At 40.7% G+C, this 26,350-nt stretch overlaps 1 protein-coding gene across 1 annotated transcript in view; it reads right to left on the bottom strand.

The window, feature by feature from the left end:
- Positions 1 to 20,366, bottom strand: part of efnb1 (ephrin-B1) — an 83,731-nt gene extending 63,365 nt beyond the window's left edge. Inside the window, exon 1 of the mRNA XM_037675397.1 lies at positions 19,598 to 20,366. Coding sequence (XP_037531325.1) covers positions 19,598 to 19,713 — 116 coding nt within the window. The 5' untranslated portion in view covers positions 19,714 to 20,366. The remainder of the gene's footprint in view (positions 1 to 19,597) is intronic.
- Positions 20,367 to 26,350: the final 5,984 nt, after the last annotated feature.

The following is a 26,350-nucleotide window of genomic DNA, read 5'->3' as shown; positions in this document are numbered from 1 at the left end:
GCAGCGGCCATGTCCATTATCAGACACTGTCAACGATGAAAGACTGACAGCAGCATCCGAGGCAGTCTGTGAAGCCACAAACACAACTAATTTGTGTCATGAGTAAATATACACAATCTCAAACTCTGCCTCTGATATTTTGTCTGCGTGGCAGCTCTTTCATTATCATAAAGTGTGTTTAATGTTTGTCAGCTGTGTGAGAGCACCATCGCACTACAGACGAGTGCACTAGATTTACTGTCTCTCCGTTTCCCTCGTCTCTTTTCTCAGCTGTGTTCAGATACTTCAGGATTTATGCACACACGACAGAGTGGTCCGAGAGCGAGGGCGACACAGAGGAGGAGGAGAAGGAAAGAAGGGAAGCAAATCTGCAAGCACTGAGAACGTGGTGCCAACTAGAGAGGCCCACCGTGCCTCTGTTCCATCCCTCCAGCTGAGGGCTTTGATTCGCCTGATTGTCTCCAATATTGAGACACACAATAAACACAACACTTGGCGTCCATTTGCAATTCTAATCAGCCCCTCTCAACCAGCCTGGACAACTCAGCCAGAGCCCCTCTGGGATATCACTCATCTTACTGCAAAATAATGACACAATCATCGCCATGGCTACGCTCCTACTACAGCTCACGAGCGACAGCACAGAGAGGATATTAAAACATAGGAGTGCTTGGAGGACTAAATGAATTAGCCCAGAGATTAGTTGGATACCAGGTTAATGAAGGCGCCACGCAGGCAACACCCCCTCCACCACCACCCCATAGCATTTGGGAGTGTCCACCCCCACCTCCTTTAAAAATTACAAGCAGCAAGTAGGCAATCTAGCATGTCTACACCCGTTTCTGTGGAGCATGCTGCAACAGGATTTCAATAAACCATCTTCTTTCAACATGCTAGTTTGACTATGTAAACTTAAGAGTGATGGCTTCATGATAGTGTGGCAAGTTGCAAAATTGAGAACTACCTGATATAACATATCATAAAGTGCTTCCAAACAGCAAGGAGGTCGCAATATCTTCATTATCGCCCGTAAATGTCTGTGTTCCTTGTGATGGTGCAATGCTTTGGCATCTTAAATGCAATTTAAGATGTTTAAGGCAAGTGAAGAGATAAATAGAAGCGTTGTTGAACAAACTGTCCCCAAATCACACACGTGTGAATCTGAAAAGCCCATCTGTTGGTTTCTCTCGTGCTGTTTTCACTCATTTGACAACACTGTAATAGATGCTTGCAGATAAATGAGAGCAAAGTGACACGCAATCATCCACGTTTTAGTGGCCTTGATGCATTTGCTTTAACAGTCACCTGGAAGATGAGCAACTCAAAAAAAAAACAGGCACGTCTTATAAAACTGGTTATTTGACTTGCAAATCACTCAAATGATTCACAACAGTGAGAGAGAGTGCTCGTCTGGTCTCGTTTTTAAGCTAGCATTCAAGTGTTGATATTTTGTGTGTGTGTGTGTGTTTGTGTGCATGTGAAAGCTGGTGAACGACAGCCTGTCAGTGAAAGAGATGTCATTATCTGGATGATGTGTGATCGGGGGCAGGGTCACATCACTGGCATGGATCCGACACTCACAGGACAGGAAACATCACTTTATGATTTCCCCCAGAAAGGAAACACTCTTGTCACAATCTGCAATGCCACTGCTCGACCTCATTTGGAGGTTAGACCAATACACACAACGGAGAAGTACAAAAGTGTGCAGCTCCTCCATGACAATAGCATGAGAGATGGCTATCTCTAATGCCTTATTTCTGTACGAAGGATATTTCTTTAGAATAACAAAGTGGGGATTTTTCTGCTTTGTTCGCAGGGCCTTGAAGTGAGGAGTTCTGGTAAACCTCTCCCCTCCCTGTCCTTACCCTTTGACTTTTTCTGTGTCACAACAATACATGGGGGTTTAGCTCAGTGTCCTGCAGTCGATCTGTTAGGGCGCTGATAAGAGAAGCTGATGGATAGGTTTAATCAGCCGAGCCCAAGGATCAAGACCACAGGACAGATCAATCAAATGTTGTGTGGCTTATAAAAGAAACAGCCTTTATCGGTGTCAAAAGGGGTCTCCTTCTGTTTTTTTTAGCAACAGAGGAAACATTAGTGAAAAATCCTAAGAAGGGATTCAAGCAGCCTCAGTTGCACAAACTGATGTGACAAGTAGTGGAAAAAAGCCAAATTAAGTGGCTAAAAACTGAAGAAGAAAAAGAAGACAAGGTAAATGTCATAGTTAAGCCTGTCACGATAACAAATTTTGCTGGGCTATCAATTGTCTCAGAAATTATTGCAATAAACGATAATGTGATTGGAAATTTGACAATTGGTAATTATTGTCAAATTTAAAAAGAAATGTTGATTAATTTTTGAGTGTGGTACCTTTTTTGACCACTAGATGGCAGTATAAAACAGTTTGAACCGAAGGATGGATAGTGAGGGAGCGAGCAGCGTGTCGCTTTAAGAAAAATGGGAGGGAGGCCCCTTGACGTGACATGAACTGTCTCCATTTCCTTTTTTTCGATGCTCAAAATGGCGGACGTTCGGTGTGGTTTGAGCTCTAGCATGGCATTTTTCACACAAAGCTTTTAATAAAAATCAATAATCAAGTTCTCAGCTTTTTTTTGCAGCGAAAAACAACTTTTTACACGAAGGCACGGGTTTCAACCATGAACGTTACAGCTTCAACAAGACGGAGGTCCCCCCCCCCCCCGAGGTCGACCTGTTAGCTTAGCTCTTAGCTTAGCTTCTCAGCTTAGCTGCTTTTAACGATCCAAAAACGCGATTTTGGATCGTTAAAACAGATTTTAAAGAAAAGAGAAAGGGTGGGGTCAGTGAAGTGCACCGGAGTTGAACCTTTTGTCATCCAGTGTCTTCAGTAGAGAGACATGAAGAAAGAATAAATCAATAAATGAAAATGAGGTTGATAATTTTCATTTATCATGCGATTAATTGATTTATTGATTATCGCGACAGGCCTAGTCCCAGTATCAAATCAGTTTCACATCTAGAAAAAATAGCTAATAAACTCTCATTTTTGAAACAAAACACCTAAACTAAAACATGCACTGAAAATGAAATCAACAAGGAAGACAAGAAAGTTACACACTATCAGTGCCATCCATACAAGACAATGCAAAGAACTTTCATAAATGCAGGAAGCGGCTGCCTTTTGTCTCTTAAAAGCAGTTTCTTATCAGAAAACCTGAGTGACAAGTCTATTCTCTGCTTACAATCCCAGCTCATGATCGTAAAAGACAGCTACACATGTCCCTTCAAATCTGAGACAAATTAGTTGCTTCTTTCTTTCCCCCCTTTTGAATGAAAGATCTTATCCAGGCAGACGTGCTTAAGTTGTCAGAGGGTTTCTAAAACCCATACTGAACAACATATTGACTGATGCAATCACAGAGACACACATCATTAGGCTCATTAACAGTGAACGTAAAAAGGAGGGAGAGAGGACGGCCTCACTGGTGCAGCGGGAGTCTGTGCCTGCTCTGATAACGCTCGCCTTTAACAAGCAATAAGAGCAGACGGGATGCAGGTTGTCTGTGCTAAAATGAAATGTGCATGAAGTGCGCGCTAATAAATAGCTCGTCTGACATGACGTGCAGTTTGCTCTGCGATAACCGGGCAGATTGTGGCCTCGTAAAGACGCTACATGTGTTGTTTTAGGAAGCCATTACAAACAGGGCCATCTCCATTACAAGGGCTATCTGATCATTATTACCGCCATCTGCAACGCACACTCACACCATAATCTGTACAAGCCAACCACAGCTGACTCCTGAGCTGTTGCACAACACACACCATAATAACTTCCGCTGTGATGTACGTTCTAACGTGACAGGGCACCTGTTGCCTTCGTCACATTGCTTGCTTTTGGTCCAACACATTTAAGTAAACGGACACACAGCAGTCCTGATTTGTGAGGCCCCTCTTTTTTCTTTTGCTGGGCTGAATCCTAACATCCGTGCAATGCAGTTGCAATCTCCCCGGCCGGAGCCACTCACACCCTTCAAAGGCTCATCACAGGACGCACGTCTAATGCGGAGAGATGGTGGGTTAAAGCCTCAGCTAGGCACGCCGCTTTGAAGCGACGGCCCCTGCCCCTCAAATAGGAGCCAAATCATTTCCCTTTTCCTTCTTCTCTTCCATTGTGGGAGAGGCGCAACCAGACGCTCCACTTGGCATCGGCATGTGGGGCGCTTTCAAGAATCACGCCACTCCATTCCAGAGCAGGGCCACCGCAGGAAATGAGTCTCCCTCCGGATGCACAGGGGGCTTCTTCTCCACAACAAATTTATTCATGCATTCATGTATATTTCAAATAAGGATTTGACTCAGCCCGCAGAACGCACACGCGAGGCTCAGGCTGAGATGATTTTGACAGGCACAAGGTGCTACAATCAGAAGTGTATAAATAAATCAGAAAAAAAATGCAACAAATAAAGCTAGGAAGAGCGGTGACGCGGGCCTGGGCGCCGTATGCAGAAGAAAGGACTCGCCGAGGTTTGTCTGCGAAGAAAAGAGCTTTCATCGTGGAGAACGGGAGAGGAGACGAGAGGAGCGATGGGTGGAGGTTCGGGCCTGTCATGTTTCACAGTGGGGAGACTTGAAAGACAGATGAGAATGGCTAAAAGTAGTCCAAGTTTCCAGAACCAGTGAAGATGAGACAGACGAATGTTGGAGGATGCATTCAGATTAGCAGGTTAAAACATCACAGCGTAATATATTTTACCACAGAGCCTTAAGAAGAAAAAAACTACCTCAGTAACTCATTAAACCAAGTCAACGCAGCGCCTTCTGTCTTATTCTCTGCATAGTTCATAAAGAGAGCTGAGAGCTTTTCGGATATTGTGTTTGCTTTAACAGACCTTCGCTGCTATTTCCAATTTTGGGGAGATGAGAGGCTTCCACGGTCGAGCACATCATGTGGGAGAATAAACACACCATCTAATGGGAAACATGTGTGAGGGAGATGAAACGGCCTCTATCGTATGAAAAGGATGAAATATAGACCCGTGTCCTGCCGAGCTCCAATCACAGCCACAGGAACTCAACGTGGAAGGGAAACGCCAGATCTCACCCCCACCACCACCTCCACCTCCACACACAGACACCCCGTTGCCCGACAGGAGCTCTCACTCAACACACACACAAGCTGCCAATATGGCCATTCTGGAGCGGACTCATGTGGAGACGAGTCTGACAGTGACATCTCCATTCAGTCTTGAATTGTTTTTTTTTTCTTCCAAACGTGCATGAACACGACACACACACAGAGCCAGAGGCCATGGGAGTAGGAGGAGGAGCAGTACTGGGGCATTAAAAAATACTCTCTGTCATGGTCTCCGTTGGGTTTAGCTCTGCATTATGGGAAGATTAGACTTAAGGGTGCTTTACCATCTGATGTCATTGTTGCTTTTTCGTTGTCTGGATGGCTTACGGAGCTCGGACCTGATGGCAGGCGCATTTCTCTCCAAACAAAATGCTCGGCGCTGCAAGTTGTGATTGATTGCAGGTTCCTATTGTATCTGTCTGGTATGTCTCTATTGGAAGACAAATTAGTGGAACACAAAAAAAACCCTGATGGAAAACGCTTCACATATGACTCCATCAATCAAGTCAGCAATCAAAATAATTAAATTAAGAGAACTAAATCCTGCTGGCTTATGAGTCTCTGCTCCAATAGCCCAGAAACAAACTCAATTTGCAGAGAATCCATAGATAACAGCATTAAATTCACTTTAAGGCTTAAATCTTTTTTCCAGCACTTACATTTTTTTGAAATATCGAGGGAAATTCAAAGGAAATAGCAAAGTTATATTGTTTACTTAGAAGGGGGACAGCAAGGACAAAATTAAATCAACAACAGCAACTTCAAATACATAATGGAATTCCAGACAGGCCGTCCAGACAACTAAACTAATTTGCAAGTTGTTCAAAACGCAAGAAACTTTGCAAATTTTTTTTTATAGCTGTGGTAAATGGCTATACATCAGAGATGCAGGACTGTGGACAGACTGGGAGAAGGAGGCTGCTGAATATGTGTGTAATTGTCTTTTCCCCCCGTTTCCGAGGTGTGAAAGGGAATGCGGGGTTGCACCGGGGTGTCCCAGGGAGAAGCGATTGAAGCGTCACTCACAGCTGCCACACAGAGCCCCGGCATGCACCAAATCCCAGGCCCAGCCCCGGCTCCTCCGCCCGCAAAGGCCAGGCCTGGGAGCAGCAGGAGTCCCACAGGCCTTTTCTTCCAGCTTCTCTCCCCAGCACAAGAGGGAGCGGGATCACGCTGGGAGTTTGCTTAGAAAAGGTTGAGTCGAAGTTTGGCAGAATGGGTTAATGGAAACACACACACGCACACAAATGCTTTTTGGGCTGTCCGTCTTGCCTTTGGAGATGGTGGGAAATAAATGAAGCAAAGAAAAGCTTAAGAGAAATTAAACTTCCAGTTAACTTGTGAAAATTTGGGGTGCACATTTGTAGAGACCGGCAGAAACAAACCAGATTTACTTGAGGTAAAAAACAAACTACTTCATAATATTACAGTAGGTGCTACACATACAGTTTTTTAATATTAAATGAGTAATTTTGTGGAACAAAGTTGTTGAGGGATATATCTTGTTCCACTTCCATGCTGCCTCTAATAGTCTCCATGTCCTGCCTCTCTGTGCCATAGATGGATTATGATGCTTTATAATTACCATGGGGGAGGGGGACGGCTGTTAGACCGCCCATCTGCCATGCTGACACACTTACTGGGGCATCCCTTGGGAAGCGCTGGCTGCTACCACACTATTCCATTACTTTATCATCCGATCATTCTATTATCCCACCACTCAATACAATTACCCCGTCACTCCATTAGTGTACTCATAACATTGAACAAAAAGCTCCATGATGGTCATTGATGATACGTTCGGACGTGGTTTGGTGGGGTCATGCTTCATCCAGTGGCTCATCTTGGAATAATAATATCCAATGTGCAACTGACGTTCGCCTTGATTGGTCTCAAATAACCAAAGCTACAGGTAATATATCAACTAGAGTTGAATTGATTTAATCAGGTGACCAATTTAATCGGACGATACTTCCACTTTTCAAAGAATTGGCTTTCACCCATATATATGCAGACTGTACCGATTACCAAGCAGGAAAATGAAGATAAAGCAACCAGCTTGTTGTAGCCCAAAGAGATATTTAAAATAAAAAATGTTTGTGTGGGTGCGTGTAAGTGTGTTTGTGTGTGTTTGTTTGATTTAGGTCTTCAAGTTGTTCTTAGTAGTAAAATACTGCAAATGTTTAAGTTAAGCAAGTGTTATATGAAAATTACACAATGGCCAAAAATTTACAAAAATTTGTGTTGTGCATTGTCTGCCCAAATGTTGATAAAATGGCTTCAGCAAAAACCCATATATTGATAGCCATATATATGAGATGGGATGCACGGCATTGGATTTTGGGCCGATATCCAATATGCCAATAAGTTCAAACTTATTTGACCGATAACCGATACCAGTACCAATATATTTTCCCTAGACCAACTTACAGAGACTACATAGCTTTCTCTGCTGTGGAATTAAAATGCTACATTATTCTGCCTGATCTTTGTCAGTTTGACCTGCTACCAAATGCAGATGCCAAAAAGGGAGCTGAAAATAATGTAACACTTCAACTTGGGTTATGTTTAATGTCAAATTTATTCATGACATTTACTCTCTTTAACAAAATGACAACACTCAAACAGTGCAAATTTGTACATTTTCACAAATTTAAACTTAACCTGTTCACAAGCAACAAGTGAAAAACGCAGAAGTCGTAGCACATTTTATTTTGGTGAGTTATTTTGATGAAATATCCAATGTCCGATATTTAACTTTATCGCTAATATCGGTCGATACCGATACCATGCCGATAATATCGTGCATATATTTTATGTTATTTTACATTTTCCAGTGCTGTGGAATGTTTAAAAAGACAAAATGTTAGTAAATTAAACTATATATTATTAGCTTTACAAGAATTAAAAAAACTACATTAGGTTAATAAAAAGTTCTAAAATTCAGATAAGTATGTTTCGGCTACTCCCTTCTTCAGGGGTCACCACAACGAGCGAACTCGCATGAAAGATTTGGCAACTGTTTTACACCAGATGCCCCTCCTGGCACAACTTGAGCTTGAATCCGCAATCTCAGGATTACAAGACCGCAGCACTGACCACCGAGCTACCACAGCCCCAAAACGTTCTAAAATACAATCCATTACTTTTTCAATTTACACCAGCAAATCAATGCAATAAACTTTTAGTAATCTACAAATAAGTTTCTGTCACAGATTTCAAACCACATTACAATCAAAACTATGTAAAGGTGTAAAAAAGTACAAGTAAAGATAAAACTACATTTCACTTAATAAGGTACTAGTAAAACAAAGCACTAATCAAACTAATGAGTGGACCTTAAAATAGTTATATGTATATTTGTTAAGGATGTAAAACATTAGAAAAACTTGCAATGTGCAATATTTTTGTTTAATATTGCACATGACGATGGCAATTACAATAAACCCACATTTAACCAGTTTACTTACCTCACTTTCTTTTCTGTTATCACTATCATCTTAATGATGACATCAAAGCCAGTGAGAGTTAGTTGAATTTACTAGATATATTATTAGCATAACATGAATTGATACTTGAAATAAATATATTGTGGTCATTTGAGATATTGAAATATTGATAAATAAGCAAAATAGTGTACATAGGCCCGTCACGATAACAAATTTTGCTGGATGATTATCTCAGAAATTATTGCGATAAACGATAAAATTGTTTGAAATTTGACAATACTTAGCAATTATTGTCAAATTTAAGAAGAAAGGTTGGTAATTTGTTTTGAGTTTAGTACCTTTTTTGACCACCGGATGGCAGTATAAGACGGTTTGAACTGAAGAATGGATAGTGAGGGAGTGAGCAGCATGTCCCTTTAAGAAAAATGGGAGGGAGGCCCCTTGACGTGACATGGGCTGTCTCTCCTTCCCGTTTTTCAGTTCTCAAAATGGCGGACGCTCGGTGTGGTTTGAGCTCTTTATCACAGCATTTGTCACACAAAGCTTTTAATTTAAAAAAAAAAATCAGTAAACAAGTTCTCAGCTTCTTTTTGCAGAGAAAAACAACTTTGTACACGAAGGCACGGGTTTCAACCGTGGATTTTGGAGCTTCAACAAGACGGAGGTTTTTTCCCCGAGATCGGCCTGTTAGCTTAGCTCGTAGCTTAGATTCTCAGCTTAGCTGCTTTTAATGATGCAAAAATGCGATTTTGAATGGTTAAAACGGATTTTAAAGAAAATAGAAAGAAAAGAAAGTGAGGGGTCAGTGAAGAACACTGGAGTTGAGCCTTTTGTCGTCCAGTGTCTTCAGTAGAAAGAGAGACACGAAGAAACGATAAAGCCGATAAATGAAAATGAGGTTGATCATTTTCATTTATCATGCGATTAATTGATTTATTGTTTATTGCGACAAGCCTAATTGGGCAAACAAACTTTTTGTAATTGTTTTAAATTTGCAAAAACATGGAGAAAATTGTCTTAAATTTCAAGTAAAAGCATTTTTATCCTATTACAATAATGCAACTACATTTTTTGGGACAGAACTTGTAAAACTTGTGAGAAGTCCTTAAGATAGCCTATTCACCTATTAATTAATTATTACATTAATCTATTTTGTGAAAATTATTTAAAAAAATACTAATATATAACAAGTAAATACAGCAGATGTACACATATTTGCAATTACATATCCATGAAATTAAAAAAAAACACAATAAAAGATATAAACTGAACAAAAATTCTTTAATGTTTTCTATAAAAATAGATTTCCCTTGTATTTTTTAAGGGAAACTCATATTTTTTTCAAATGCAGGCCTAAAAGCTCACATTTTGATTTATATGCCCACCTTAATGCTTTAACCTATTTTATTTGTCAATAAATATGCACTTCCTGCCCCGTCCCACATATTTTTGTCATTATTTGTTGGAATCTGTCATTCTTTCCACAAAGTCCTGGCACACCTAATTCAAACCTTCCCCTAAGAGTCTTTGGAGTGCCACAAACTGGAGAAAACAGATCCCAGGTTGCTTGTATACCGGTGACAACTCCTGACGTCTTGAAGTTGTAGGACTGCAGCTGCCTGTAAACGCTGCCTGCCCGCTGTCTGGGACTGGCATCTGATGAGGTCTGCCTCCCCAGCACAGAGGGGTTCTGTGAGAAAGAGTTAAGTCGATGAGGTCAGTCTGGAGGAGAAGGTTACGAGTTCTCCCAGTCGGAGCTGCGGGGGTAATGGTTTTAGAGATGGCTGTCACACAGATCCGTTCCACCGTCCAACACTACCGCTGATCTCCACCAATCCAAGTCTGCCTGCTTTTCAATCGCTCAACTTCTCCCTGCCTGTCCTCCTTTCTTCTTTTCTCCCTCTCCTGCCTTGCACTGACACATGGAAGTAATCTAGCAGCTCCATGCTGGACTGAAAGGATCTGTGGTTGAGCCCAAGGCTGAGTTTCAACGCTCAACATTAGCTTCCTTTCCTCCTCTGTTTAATCCCCTTATTTTCAACCGCTCTTATGCAAAAGACCTAAGACGGCAAACAAAAGGCAGACTTTGCCCATTCAACTTTTTTTTACTTCACTTCCTGTAACGCTCCTTGATTTTTATTTTATTTTATTTTTTTCTCTTATTCCCTTGATTAAGCTAATCGCTAAACGAGGTGAGTAAAAGAAATCCCAAGGGAAGTTTTCCAGCACCAGTTTGGCAGAGCCGGAGCTGATGTGAACTTCCTGGTTGCTGCCAGCCAGGCCTCTGCCTAATAAAGCTGGGCCGCTAGCTGCCTGTAAGGCAGCCACTGTTCAGCCACTCCACACTCAGCCACCACGCTGCCCCTCGACACTTTCACAGGGGCACACTGGCACACTCCGAGCACTTCCTTCATGCTCAACAGTGGCTGGACAAAGAACAATGGGACAGCTCTGGAGCCAACACATCCATAAACTTTAGACTTTACTTGAACCTTTAGCTGCAGAAACAACAACTAACAGAACGAAAACTAGAGAAACAGCATTTCCTGAAGAAATGCTTATTGCTGAAGAACTTGCTGAGAAACAGCTGAAATTAGCTAAAAACATGCTTAAATGGAACAACAAGTCTAAGAAGAAGAAGGCAGAAAGAACACATATTTGTTGAATTAGGTTTAAAGAAGCAGAAATTAGCACAAAAATTAGGAAATTAGCTAAAAAAGCTGGAATTAGCAAAAAAAAAAATTGCTGAAAAATAGCTGAAAATTACCAGAAGGAAGTGGAAGGAGCTGAAATAAACTCCAAAAATGTAGAATTAGCTGAAAAAGCTAAATTTAGCACAAAACGGCTAAATAGCTGCTGATCTGCTGCCTTTCATTTTATGTTTTGTATTTTACTCTCTTGTTTTGAAATTGTTATTGTGTTTTTAATTCGAAATGAATAAATAAATTTTAAAAAATAGTAGCTGAAATAGCAGAAAAAGCTGAAACTAGCTGAAAAAAGTTGAAAGGAGCATAACGAGCTGAAATTAGCAGAAAGACGTTAATTAGGCTGAAAGTAGAAGAAATTACCAAGAAAAACTGGAATTTATCTGAAAACAGATTAAATTAGCTAAAAATGCTAAAAACTGGCTGAAAAGATAGAACAAACTTCAATAAGCAGAAGAAAAAAACATGTTTGTCCAATTAGGTTGAAAGAAGCAGAAATGAGCACAAGAAAGTGGAAATTATTTGAAAAAAGCTGAAATTAGCAACAACAACAAAATTAACCCAGCCGAAAAGTAGCTAAAAAGACAGAAAGAAGCTTATCCAGTAGGAAGTGGAAAGAGCACATTTTTTTTGCTGAATTAGGCTGAAATAAGGTGAAATGAGTGCAAAAAATGTGGAATTAGCTGAAAAAGCTAAACTTGGCAATAAAACAGCTAAATAGTAGCTGAAATGTCAGTAAAAGCTGAAACTTGCAGAAATAAGCTGAAAGGAGCATAAGCTGAAATTTGCAGAAAGAAGTTGGAAGAAGCACAAAAATTTTGTAGTTAGCAGAAAGAACCTGAAAGGAGCACAAAACAGCTGGAAAAACAGCTGAAAGTAGCTGGATTTTAATGTTTTTACTTATTTATTTTTGCACAAGGCAGCTGAAAGAAGCTGAAGCAGAACAAAATGTGACAGGAGCAGTAAAAGGTTATAAACAGAACAGATATAAAGATTTGAAGGATGTCAAATGATCTCAATTCTTTTTTCTATGATAAAAAAAATTCTCAAAAAGCTAAAGTTGCACCAAGTCATAGCACCTTCTCCTAACGAGCCGAACGTTTTGATTTATGATTTGTTGAAATATCAGAAAAATTGTGAAACAAGAAAGATGCCAAAAAAAAAAAAACTATGGAAGAAAAATGTATCACCATGCTTCATAAACATTCACATTATTAACAACATGCGTGTTTATGTGCAAGTGATTTTTTATGAATTTAAACCTGAATGAAAAAACAGAGAAGTAGTAAAAACGACTAATAACCTGTGAGTGTTTTGGCCCACTTAAGTTTTAAATTAAAGGTATTTAGCCCTTGAAGATTCATTGTGCAATGCTTTGCTTTGGTTGTCATAGTTTTAGTGACTCACCACTGACACTAAGCTCGTGAACTGTCACACCTGTCCTGTCGAAAGAGTTCAGGGAGGTGAAGGTTCTCATAAAGTTTCAAAGAAACATAATACCTGTGCATTTTCTTTGGTTGTAAAATATGATCTAATCATAAAATATCCTGATTGCAGTTTCCCAGAACAGACTAGTTTAGTGTAACTTGTGCAGGCTGGAAACATACAGGGAGTTTTCTTGTTGTTATATTAATATAATTGTAGGAGTTGACAGGTTGATAATAAATTATACTTTAAGGTATTGATTTCACTCAAAAAGCTGCAAACTGAACTTAGAGAATAATTTTCCAGAGAAATGTTACGTCTTTTTGATGCCGTTTCCAAGCTGGAGTGCGGTTAGCATGCTCCATCAAATATTCTCTTAGCATATCGAGCATACTTTGTGTAAACTGGTGACAAATTATCAATTGTAGTTTATTTTTTATTCTTTTTGAAACATTGCAATTCAGGGCCAACCCAAATACTGGTCTTTAAAATTTGGCCAAAAGATAATCGAGTCTGAAATTTTTTGTTTTAGATGTGCAAAATGTTCAAATCTTTCAATTTTCATTACAGATTTATTAATAAACACTGACATTCAGTGAGCTGTTTTAAAAGTTTTAATGTATTTATTTTCATTTAAGGACAACAGGGAACAAAAGCCTATTACTGACCTTCACGACGTGCGCCACCCATAATAAAAATAAACAACTACGTCGTCAAACACATGTTTATGTGTGTGCGGCTTTTGTGTAACTGTATCCATTGTCGGTCTGGGCCTTGATGTCAAACAAAAACAAAATAAATTAACAGACATTAACATGAATTTAACAGTACACTTAAGCACAATTAAACACTGTGTATATGTTTAATTAAATCAGGCGTAAACTTTTCTTTGGCAGGTTTGTAACAAACTCAAAATGTAGTTGTAAACAGTGGGAGCAAACTTTATCTAACTGCTGCTTCTTTAAACAAAAGACGATGTCTAAAGTTGTAATTTCACGAGCAATATGATTATTAGGCTGAGCAGATGTTGCTGTATTTGACCAAAGTGTGACAACTACGAGCTTATCATCAATAGATGACAAATAAAGACACCGGTCTAAAAATGTGCACTGTGTTAGCTACAAGTTGCAACACAACAGCAAAGTCTTTCGCTCTGCAGACGATGTGATAATATATAAGACAGACGAATAGTGCACTTCATTTTTTTTATTAAATCCCTTTAACTAGTAATCTGGCTGGGCTGCAAGCGTCGGTGACAAATTGCACAGGGTGTTTCAAAATGTCTTGAAACATTTGTGGAGCGTCTCAGTTTCCAAGCTCAGTTCGCACGGCCTTCGTCTCGACTCGCTGTAACTTCGAACGCGTTTGATAAGTTTGCGTGAGAAATAATTTTCCCAAAATAGGGAAAGTTGTCGCGTATGTCTGGATCTACCTCAACCTCCACTTAGAGATGCGCCAATCCGATGTTAGTATCGATATCGACAAAATTCTTGATCGGGTATTGGTGACGATGTGACCGATCCATAAAGACGGGAGATGATTTCTGTTAATTTTCTAGAGAAGCTATTGCTTTTTGTCCTCTTATTTCAGCTCCTTTATCATTTATTTTATATTATATTAAGAATTCCTGAACCATTTGAAAGGTCAAGTTTATTTTTTCATGTTTGTCCAAAGTTGTGTTGTTTTTGTCAGTTTCAGTATCTTTACTATTATTTATTTTGCATTAAACTCATAACTGCACTGACTGAACAAACTGAAGTTGTGTTGTTTTACATGTTTGACCATGCTTGTGAAGCTATTGGTGTGTTTAATGGTGCAGAGTTTTCAATAAGTTTGTAATTCAGTACATTTATGTCTGTGTTTTTTTAAAAAAAAGTTTTAATTCAGTACCTTTTTCGGTATCGAATCGGTATCGAATCAATATGTAGGCTGGACCTGGTATCGGTATCGGAAGTGGAAAAAGTGGTTCGGTGCATCCCTTCCTCTCCTCTCGATTTAATTTCTGTCTAGAGTGCAAAAGCTGGTTGTCTTTTTAAAATTACCACCTGTTTTTTTTTATTTTTTTTATTTGTATTTATATGGATTTGTAACCTGACACAGTGAATCGTTTGAATTAGCCAAATAAAATATGCATCAAATATTTTGTGGTGAAAAAAAGTCAGATTTACACTTTTTTTAAAAAGCTTTTATAGTTTATTAAAGTAGAAACAAAAACATGTTACTTCATCAGCTCTAATTTCGTATGATCCCAAGTGAAAATTTGCACATTTTCTTCCAATTTTCTGCCTCCAACTAATCCCCAACGACCACAGCCCAGTCAAAAATAAAGCCCATCCCTGTTCTTCACAGATACTGTATTTAATTTGATCGTTTTAGTGGATTGTCATTGTGAAACCTACTGACTGCTCCTGACAGCCCTCGCCCATTTTTCCATGTGAATCATTACAACTGCTGTCCTGAAAGAATACCAACAACCGGAGACGCTGTGAGTCACAAGAACCGGTTGAAAACTCACACAGGCATGAAAAAGAAAAAGAAAATCCCCAAAATCAACTGTAAATGCCACTTGTCTGAATGCAGCTTTGCTTCACCACTAAATTAACGCATCGACTAACACACAAAATAAAAACTCAGAATGATCAGTTTTCTGAGACGAAGCAGCCAAAACCACCAGTTTATCAGCAGGTAAAAAAAAAAAACCACGATGAATGAAAATGCTTAATTTTCCCCCTGAAATAACCTGATTTTGCCCCGTCCACACACACACACACTGCCTTTCAGAGGCCAGGTGCTTCATGTAGATAACCAAATGAAGAATCTGTCATTGCACACCGCTGAAACAACAGTCATGTGGGCACAGAAGCACACACACATGAAGGCAGCTGTCCTCAGAGCCAGACACAGGCTGCTTTTACAGCCCAGGGCCAGTTGCTCTGCAGACGGACTTCTTATTGGTCAGGAGCGTCTCCGAGTGGGGCTCAGCCTCCAAGTCCTCTCTGTGTGTAATGAGATCTCTATCAGATGGAAACACGATCACAGTCTAAAGGGGGCAAAAGAGGGGGGGGGGGACACTGGAAGGTACTTGTAGCATTAAAGTGGGGCAAGCAGGAGAAGAGGGCTGCGTCCACCAAATCCAGTTTTTCATCTCGTCCCGTTTCATCCGGCTCTCGCTCAACAGGTTGAGTCGGTCTGGAGCTATGCAGCAGTTTGTTTTGTTGGTTTTACCCTAAACCTGCTGCTGAAAGCCTCGTTTGTTTGAATCTCACCGATTTGGGTCGCAAAGGTGTCAAAAATGACAAACAATTTAGAATAAAAGCTTTTTTTTTTTTTTTAAACAAACATAATCCAAAAATGCTCCATTCTCCAACTTGGTTGAACTTAAAGCAACGAGCCAAACTAAAGTTTGTCTAATGCAGCGACGTCGTCGCACAGCTGCGTTGAAAAAAACAAAAAAAACAAAAAAAACGACACCGCTTTTGTTTTTTTCCGGTCTGGTTAAAAAGAAAAGTAAATATGCTTGATAAATATCAGCGCACTCATCAAGTTCGGCTTAATCTCAAAGCCGCCGGAGCATGATATAAACTGGGAGCGAGCGAGGCAAACAGATGAGGTCAAAGAAGCAGAAAGCCACAGCAGAGGCTTTCAGCAGGCTGTAATCAACACCGAACGACTCCGTTTCGAAACGTATTTTGTGGGAATCATAAACCAACACAATGCAAAAAATATATATATAAAAGTGTGCAAACTGTTTCCAAGCCTGGGCAAAACGTGGGGGTCCACAGTGCAGCAGACCCGTGGCCCCTGCTGGGCTGTAACTTTGCAGGAAAACCTTGCAGAGGTGTGTGTTTTCCATCGCCGTGTTTGTCTTCCGACCTGCTGCAAACAGGCCGAGGCAGCAGCGGCTTCAGGAGGTCAATATTAGCCGAGGAGGGTTAGAGGACGCGCAGAAGCCTGCTCACGGGCCAAACCTTGTCAGATGATCATTAAACCGGCATGGCTGCGGCGTTCGAGGACACGGCGAGCACGTTTGCGTGCTGCTCCACGGGACGTGATTACTCATAAAGTCATTTTCACTCAGCTTCTTCTTCTTCTCCCGCCGCCATCACCTCGAACAGCCGCTCCTTCAGCGTGTCAAATTAAACATCAAAAATGTCTGACACACTCCACAGCCAGACGACACCTTAAGAACCATTCTTCCCATTATTATTTCTCTTTCACGTCGGCGCTAGTCTTGATGTATGTTGGCTGTTCAAGCACGCAGGGAGGAAATCAATTAAGTAAGCCAACGTCATTGATACTGCTGGTGCTGGAGTGATCGCATCCTCACGTGGAAATCCATAAATGGCTCCTGCCCGTTAAGAAAATAAAATATATATATATCATACGCACGCACCACAGTGGCCCAATCCTGCTGGTTTCCTATGCTTTGCCTCATAACTCAGGGTCTGCAGGGAGGAGCAGGTATTGTTAGATTTTGTGTGTGCATGCAGAGGGCCAGATTAATTTATTAGTAAGAGGCAGAAGAGCTCCCCAAAGCAGGAACAGGAAGTAAGACGTCGTAAATCTCGATAAGTCACCGAGATAGTGCGTTTCTGTAAGCGTCTCCTTTTCCGTTCATCTCCGTGGAACAATATGAGCCGCCCGGACCGAGAGCTTAAAACAGCAAACGGTGATGCTGATCAACTATCCCCCCTTTTTTATTTATTTTTTTATTATTACCGTTCACTTTCTGCTGTTGATTGATACATTTCAGTGGGGAAACAACAACAACAAAAAGCAAGTGTGCCACTTCTTTTTTTGTCGTAGCGGTTGTTCTAAAGTACTCCACACACTGCAAGATAATTGTCTTTTGTTTTCCGAGCGCAGAGCAGCAGGATAATTAGCTCGAGAGAACACTTTGCAGAGTGCATTATTGTTCCACGGTGAACTTTATGAAATATTCAGCCGGCTTGGGGGATTTTTACAAGGAGAGAGAGAGGGAGGGAAAAAGGGAGAAGTGGGGGAGAACAGATGGAGAAGTGATATTCAAATCCTCTTGAAACCACCTTCTGAGACATTCCCTCCAGGTGACATCATCAATCAATAAGCATCTCCTCTCCTTTTAGCCCTCGTTTTGAACGAATCAATGGTATTTTAGGAAAAAAATAATTATATATATATATTGTTGATGGTGCTGAACGTCCCAATACCTCTGTGGCCACAGTCAAATAAAAGCTGATGGGCCGTAGTCTTGCCATTATTAGAGCCAAGGCCCCCCCCACATACACACACATGCACACACTCCAATGAACATTGCAGCAATATTCACACTCGCTGACTGCACAACGAGCCCCTATGACATCTGACATTTGGGGGATAAATCACCAACTCACTTGAATGACTAAGTTATAGTTGGAAGCTGGTCTCGCTCCCTGTGCCGTCGCTGAAGGTCAGCTCCAGCCTGCTGAGCACTTTTCAGCACTGTATAAAAACGCAGGAGTCACGTGTTACATGTTCCCAGAGAATAATCTGTATGAGAATAATCTGTATGAGAATAATCTGTATGAGAATAATCTGCTATCAGACGTTCGTTTCAGTGGAAATGATACGAACGAATGATAAAACTTGTTCTCATGAGCAACAAAAAAAAGTTTAAGCTCTCAGAGCAGATTAGAAACAATTGTTTATTCAGGCATTTCAAGCATCTCGTCTTTTTAGTGGGCAAATCCAAACTTGATAAAAGGCCTAGCATTCCTGACAGGGATGCATATCGCCCGCCTCCCTTCACGCCAGAGTTTCCACCATCATCTCGTGCTCGGGCGCAGCGGTTGTGGTCAACTCTTGAAAATAACATCAGGCAGAATCATCACATGGTGTTGCAAGGTCTTGCTCGATCAGATGGCTCTCCGAGTATGTGCTGGAGATGAATCAGTTATCGCCACGCCAGATTTGAGCGCCACATCTGCACAGTCTTTCCCTTGGTCGTTACGGCCATCTTGAACAGGGTTAACTCTTAACAGTTTGAAGATGCCCATACAGAGAATATCCTGATGCATGCTTTGTTTTTTTTAACCCGTCCAGAGGACCAGACTTAACTTTTATAGGCCCATACGGAGAGTTTCACTAAAATCTACCTAGTGTTTCAAGATATTTGCCAACAGACAAGTAGGGGTGACGACCATCGTTACTGGCAACGTTGTAAGCAAAGATGTCACACCATGAGCAGCGCCTGCAGTACATATTGAGAATGACTCTCAGCGACTACTACAGCAGATTTTAGCTCAGTTAACTGAATTATAGACATAAAGGGCTGATAGCTACAATTGCAATTTTGAACTCCAATTAGAAATCAGCTGCAGATGTTCAAAAATCACTGTAATGCCACTTTGATTGGTGGTATGTGCTGCTGATTATCCATGCTGCTGATCTCCTGCTGCTGATTATTTCACGACGCTGTGTTCAGTGGTACTCATCTCCTCACACAGACTCATGTTCGTGCTGCTGTTGTTCGGCGTATCGGTTTGATGTCACTGTGCACACAATTTAGTTCCACCTGACGCGAACCATGATAAAGACACTACTTCTTCATCCAATGATGCATTACTTTAAGGTTCATTAAAATCAACCCTGCGCTTCGTGATATTTTGCTAACAGACAATGGGGGCAAACAGCTGAGGTGCAGCGGTGTGACCTTAATGGTACAACATATTTTAGTTAACTTCTAGCCTGCAGCCAGTAACACTAATTACACACTTGTGCAGGAAACACGGATAAACTCTCAGAAACTTGAAAACAACAAAAAAGGTGCGTGTAATAAATGACTATAATTAACCATTCATTATCATTACTGTGATTAAAGTGCGCTTTTTTTTAGGGAAATCCTTTTTTTTTTTAGTTTTGAATGTTTGTTCAGTCACACTTACTTGGGGTTCTGCGAGCTCCAGATGATGGTCTCCAGAGACCTGGCTGAGAGCAGCGCAGACCTGCATATTAAAATACACATCCAGAGGTAATGCTTCCAACAGGACGGGCCCGCCATGATGAGAGAGAGTCCGGGGCTGGGGGGGAGAGGAGCGGGCTCTTTATCTGCACTTCGGCCGGTGGAAAGCTGAGCTCGGATCAGTCGGGAGCATGAGAGCTCGGTATAAGATACATCTGTCCCGCTTCTTCTTCTGTCCTTCAGCGGTCTGTGCGGGGGGGAAGTGACCTGCAGCTCCTGGTACCTGTCGCCTACAGATGACCACGTTCATCCATCAGTTCACTCCGCCGCGGAGCCCCGAGCTCTTCATTCCAGTCTTATTTTTCACTCCTCTTCTTCTTCTTGCTATTCTTCTTCTTCTTCTTCTTCTGAATAAAGGCACAGTTTCTGTTGTAAATATCCCTCCCGGCTCTCAGCGTGTTGCCTCTCTCTCTCTCTTGGCTAGTCCACCTCGCGCATGCCACAGCGTAAATTTCGTCCCACAAAATAAATAAAAAAAAAGTTAAAAACAAAATGTCGAAGCTCGAGCTTAGCGCTCATTCAGCTCTGCGACATTTTTCACGCCGGCTTTCTTTCTTTATAAAAAAACAAACAAAAAAACTGTTTTGTTTTTTTGTTTGTTTAATTTTTTTTTTTTTTAAAGCACAGTTAGCTGCTGCCGCTCCTCCTTGGCGAGTGTGCGCGCGTGTGTGCACCAGCTCGAGCTCGACTGTAACCCGAGACGAGGGAGGAGAGAGCGAGCTGGGGGAAGGGGCGGGGCGGGAAGAAGGTACGCCCACAGCGCGCGCGTCGCAGCCAATCACGGAGCTCGGCCTCTGTCCGAAGTTGGAAGCAGGAAGCCGAGGCATTTATGGGGACGTGGAGGAGAGGAAAAGGTGGGAGTGAGGGAGTAGTTATTGGATCCACGCCTTCAACCCCCCCACCATGTCGACCCGAGCCATCGAACCAAAGTGAAATGGACTTTGGAGTTATTCGTCATAATTAAAGTAACAAACGAAACTGATAGTTGTGCTGCAAGTAAAGTGCTTACAGTAGAAAAAACTTTGTCCCATTTAACCAAAACTGTAAACTAATTACCCCAGTCGTAAACATCCGGCAGTCACACACTTTTTATTTTATACCATAAAACTCCTTAAACCGTGATCATTATCGCTTGCTGCCGAAAGGCGAAGACAGAGCAGTTTTTGAGTCTGTCAGTGTGTTTGTTAGTAAAATATCTCATGAACCACGATGGATAATAATGAAAACTAAGACGAACAATGGGTGTACACCCACAACTGATTAACCTTTGAATTAAACTCAATCCAAGATGGCCGTCACAGCCAACTGAACCATGAAAATGCAAAGATGTCTCTAACTGGCAGCTTTTGCAGATTATCCGCACAAAATCTGGTGTGGTAGTAGCTGAGAGTGATCCTAAGCACTAATCTGAGCTCTATCAGATTGTGCATGACTTCTGTTTTAAATGTATTCATTTAGGGTAAATTGTGTCTGTTAGCAAAATATCCTGTTAACCATTGGACAGTTACTGATAAAATTCCCAGAAAGTTAATTTGTTGGACACAGTCCATTTCAAGATGGCTGCCAAAGCCATTCACTATCTTGACCCGCTTCTTCCTTTCTGGGTTGCAGGGTCACTGGTGCCCATGCAGTCACTGTGTGAGAGGCGGTGGACACCCTGGTCTTCAGTCCAACATTAGCAGACTAACAACACAGAGCGCTTGCAGACTTGATGTGGTTGTAGCTGAGAGTCACTATAAATAAAAAGATCTCCGTCTACACGTCTGCTATGAAAGGCAATGCCTTCAAGGAATGCACGGCCTTTATTTCCTCTCTTTACGTTGTGAAAGCGTGTGACAGATCTTTACTCCATGGGATTACAGTATCTGCTCTTCTGATTGCTCCTCTATCTCTGAAGGGAATGATGATTAATGGCCTCTTTGGATCTCTTTCTGTTTGCCCTCCTGCGGGATAATGAACTGCATGAGAACTCTGTCTCCAGTGTTGCTGGACAATGGGCGGTGGGTAGCCTGTAGTCACTGAGCCATTCACTCATTCACTCATTCATTCAGGACCAAATGCCTGACACATAATTGATCATGTCCATGTCTGTGCCCCCTTTGTGTGCATGTGCGCCTTACTTTGTTTCATTTATTCAGACAATGCTGCCCCCTATCGGTGGAAAATAAATCTCTTTTCAGAGAGGGGGAATGTTTCAATCATGTACAATTTGTTTCTCAAGCGTTGTAGTTCCTAAAATGACGCTTTTATTACATCCTGTTGTGATCTGACAGCCCATAAATCTTTGTGAAACAATAAGCTGAACACATGCTTGGCTCCCAGCGGCTGCGCTCTATAATTATCCGAGTGTATTTGTGTTTGGGTGTTTCATGTCTGGGTTGGAGACACGCAGATAACAGGGGCCAAACCCTCAGGTTGGCTATTTAAAGAGTATTACGTGAGCACTGCCCATTTTTGGCCAAAAAGACAAAGATGGGCAATGATGTAATGTTTATGTTAGCAAAATATCTTATGAATGAGTGCGGATTTGAGTGAAGTTTATAAAAAGTAATCATTGGATCCCAAACTGATTAACTTTTGGAGCCAGCCTGATACAAAATGACCTTTGTCAACACAAAAATGACTACGACCCAGGCAGTTTAATGTGAGAGAAGAATGTGGTGTGGTAGTAGCTGAGAGTGGTCCACAACTGATGCTTTGAACGCCAGATGATTGAGCTGGACCAGAGCTATTCAACTAAACTGCTCAGGGGGCCACAGTTTCTGAAAGCCAACAGCTCAGGGCCCGGGCATCCAGCGATTAAAGTCATTATGTAAATAAACCAATTACAATTTTAAATGTGCTTATTTTGTTGCATTGAATCATAAATGCAATAAACAGAGCCCAAACCCAGAACCCAAAATATATATATTTTTCTTTTGCTAATAATAAATGTGCCGCCAGTTGAATAGCCCTGAGCTAGATCTTTGTTTAAAACTTGTGAATCCTTTATAATGTTCTATATTTCTGCATTAATACGACCTAAAACATCATCAAATTTTCACTCAAGTCTTAAAAGTAGATACAGAGAACCCAGCTAAATAAACGAGACAAAAAAAATATTATACTTGGTCATTTATTTATTGTGGAAAATGATCCAATATTACATATTTGTGGGTGGTAAAAGTATGTGAACCTCTAGGATTAATTTGAATTTGAAGGTGAAATTAGAGTCAGGTGTTTTCAATCAATGGATGATGATCAGGTGTGAGTGGACACCCTGTTTGATTTAAACAACAGGATCTATCAAAGTCTGCCAGATACTAAAAGCAAAAGTTCACATACTTTTACCACTCACAAATATGTAATATTGGATCATTTTCCTCAACAAATACATGACCAAGTATAATATTTTTGTCCCATCTGTTGAACTGGGTTCTCTTTATCTACTTTTACGACTTGTGTGAAAACCTGATGATGTTTTAGGTCATATTTATGTAGAAATATAGAACATTCTATGGTTTATAAACTTTCAAGCACCACTGTATCTCATGAACCAAAGAGTGTATTTTGATGAAATTGTCAAAACTTAATCATTGATGTGTCTACAACTTATTAACATATGGAGTTAATCCATTGTAAGAGGGCCGCCACAGATATTAAAATCCTTTGAACAAAATAAATATTGTCACACTTTAATAAACACAAAATAACTCAGTCAATCTTACAGACATTGAGCTTAAACCTCTTGTTGTAGTAGCTGAGAGTGATCCCCAACCCTTACTGTAAGCACGTGTTGTTCAACAGCTCCGCTTATGACCTTATTGGTATAGACAACCCTTTTTGTCTATTAGCAAAACATCTTGTGCTTTGGTTAACATTTTTTAAATAAACAGAGAATAATCTATCATTGTATATCTATAACTTATTAACAATTGGAGTTACTCTAATTAAGGATGGCTTCTAATGAGCCTGAGCCAATGCAACATTAACATAAACTCAGTTTGACATATTTTTATCTAAGTTTCATGTTGTAGTAGCTGAGATTCACTCTCAGTATAAACTTTAAGTGCTAACTGATTGTGCAATATTATTTGAAGTGGTATAATGTGGAGTTGTTTTCTGTAAGCAGTATCTTACCTTCAGCAGATGTTGCTCTGAGGGGACAGATGTTCCAAACTGATAACACTGAGTGATTTACCCTTCAGGTAAAATATCAACGATTAATTCAATTCTATTCAATTCAGTTTATTTATATAGCACCAAGTCACAATAGAAGTTGTCTCAGGGCACTAAACAGAAACATTCATATATGTGTATATGTATATGTATGTATATATATATATATATATATATATACACACAAACCGGATTCCAAAAAAGTTGGGACACTGTGAATAAAAACTGAATGCAATGATGTAGAGATGGCAAATGTCAATATTTTATTTGTAATATAACATAGATGACAGATCAAAAGTTTAATCTGAGTAAATGTAACATTTTAAAGGAAAAATATGTTGATTCAAAATTTCACAGTGTCAACAAATCCAAAAAAAGTTGGGACAAGTAGCAATAAGTGGCTGGAAAAAGGAAATTGAGCATATAATGAACAGCTGGAAGACCAATTAACACTAATTAGGTCAATTGACAACATGATTGGATATAAAAAGAGCTTCTCAGAGTGTCAGTGTCTCTCAGAAGCCAAGATGGTAAGAGGATCACCAATTCCACCATTGTTGCGCAGAAAGATAGTGCAGCAATACCAGAATGGTGTTACCCAGCATAAAATAGCAAAGACTTTTAAGTTATCGTCATCAACCGTGCATAACATCATCAAAAGATTCAGAGAATCTGGAACAATCGCTGTGCGTAAGGGTCAAGGCTGTAAAACTCTACTGGATGCTCGTGATCTCCGGGCCCTTAAATGTCACTGCACCTCAAACAGGAATGCCACTGTCAAGGAAATAACAGAATGGGCTCAGGAATACTTCCAGAAAGCATTGTCAGTGAACACAATCCACCGTGCCATCTGCTGTTGCCAGCTGAAACTCTACAGTGCAAAGAGGAAGCCATTTCTAAGCAAGCTCCACAAGCTCAGACGTTTGCACTGGGCCAGGGGTCATTTAAAATGGAGTGTGGCAAAATGGAAGACTGTTCTGTGGTCAGATGAGTCACGATTTGAAGTTCTTTATGGAACACTGGGACGCCATGTCATCCAGACCAGAGAGGACAAGGATAGCCCAAGTTGTTATCAACGCTCCATTCAGAAGCCTGCATCACTGATGGTATGGGGTTGCATGAGTGCTTGTGGCATGGGCAGCTTGCATGTCTGGAAAGGCACCATTAATGCAGAGAACTATGTTCAGGTTCTAGAACAACATATGCTCCCATCTAGACGTCATCTCTTTCAAGGAAGACCCTGCATTTTTCAACACGATAATGCCAGACCACATTCTGCAGCAATCACAACATCATGGCTACGTAGGAGAAGGATCCGGGTACTGAAATGGCCAGCCTGCAGTCCAGATCTTTCACCTATAGAGAACATTTGGCGCATCATAAAGAGGAAGGTGCGACAAAGAAGGCCCAAGACGATTGAACAGTTAGAGGCCTGTATTAGACATGAATGGGAGAGCATTCCTATTTCTAAACTTGAGAAACTGGTCTCCTCTGTCCCCAGACGTCTATAGGATTTATCAAAAAGGAAAGTCTTCAGCCCAGTCCTAAAACTGGACAATGTGTCAGCCTCACAGACAGAAACTGGGAGTTGGTTCCACAAGAGAGGAGCCTGATAACTGAAAGATCTTCCTCCCATTCTGCTTTTGGAAACTTTAGGAATCGCAAGTAAACCTGCAGTCTGAGAGTGAAGTGCTCTGTTAGGAAAATATGGAACAATAAGGTCTGTAATATAAGATGGAGCTAGGTTGTTGAGAGCTTTGTAGGTTAGAAGTAAGATTTTGAATTAATCCAAAAAAGTTCAATCTGGTCCTCTGGACATTCAAAAAAACAAAAAACAAAACAAAGCAAAAAAATATAGAAACGTTTCGTCTCTCATCCAAGAGACTTCCTCAGTCTGAGGTGCTGTTTTCAGCTCAGTCTCTTAAATAGCACCTTCTCAGAGTGGATCAACCAGTTTGCTGCTGACAACCAAAACCAGCTGATCACATGCTCAAGAAGGACCATCAGCCTAACAAAGGATCATTAGCACACTGATGGCTGAGCATGCATCAGGATATTTTGAATTAAATTCTGGATTTGACAGGGAGCCAATGGAGAGAAACTAAAACTGGAGAGAGATGATCTCTCCCACTAACTCCAGTTAAGACTCTGGCAGCAGCATTTTGGATCAACTGAAGACGTTTTAAAGAAGTTTTTGCACACCCAGATAACAAACCATTACAATAGTCCAGTCTAGACATGACAAATGCATGAACCAGTTTTTCTGCATCATTTTTAGATAAGATGTTTCTAATTACAACAGAACATCTTAGTGTTATATTCGAAAAGGAGTAAGAAGGCGTAAAAACTTTCAGTGTCTTTATGTCAACACTCCTTGTTTCATCATGTTGGTCTATCCATGTTCAGAGATTATACTCTATTTTTCGGACTATAAGGTGCATTAAGTGAAACAAAACACTCAGATAAGTCTAACTTTATTCATCTCATTCACAATAACTACATAAAATCAGTTCGAGGT

This window comes from Nematolebias whitei, chromosome 4 (genome assembly GCF_014905685.2).
Source record: "Nematolebias whitei isolate Nwh7 chromosome 4, NemWhi1, whole genome shotgun sequence".
In the NCBI taxonomy this organism is placed as follows: Eukaryota; Metazoa; Chordata; class Actinopteri; order Cyprinodontiformes; family Rivulidae; genus Nematolebias; species Nematolebias whitei.
The sequence above is the reverse complement of the archived record's forward strand: the minus strand, read 5'-3'. Positions and strand labels throughout refer to the sequence as shown.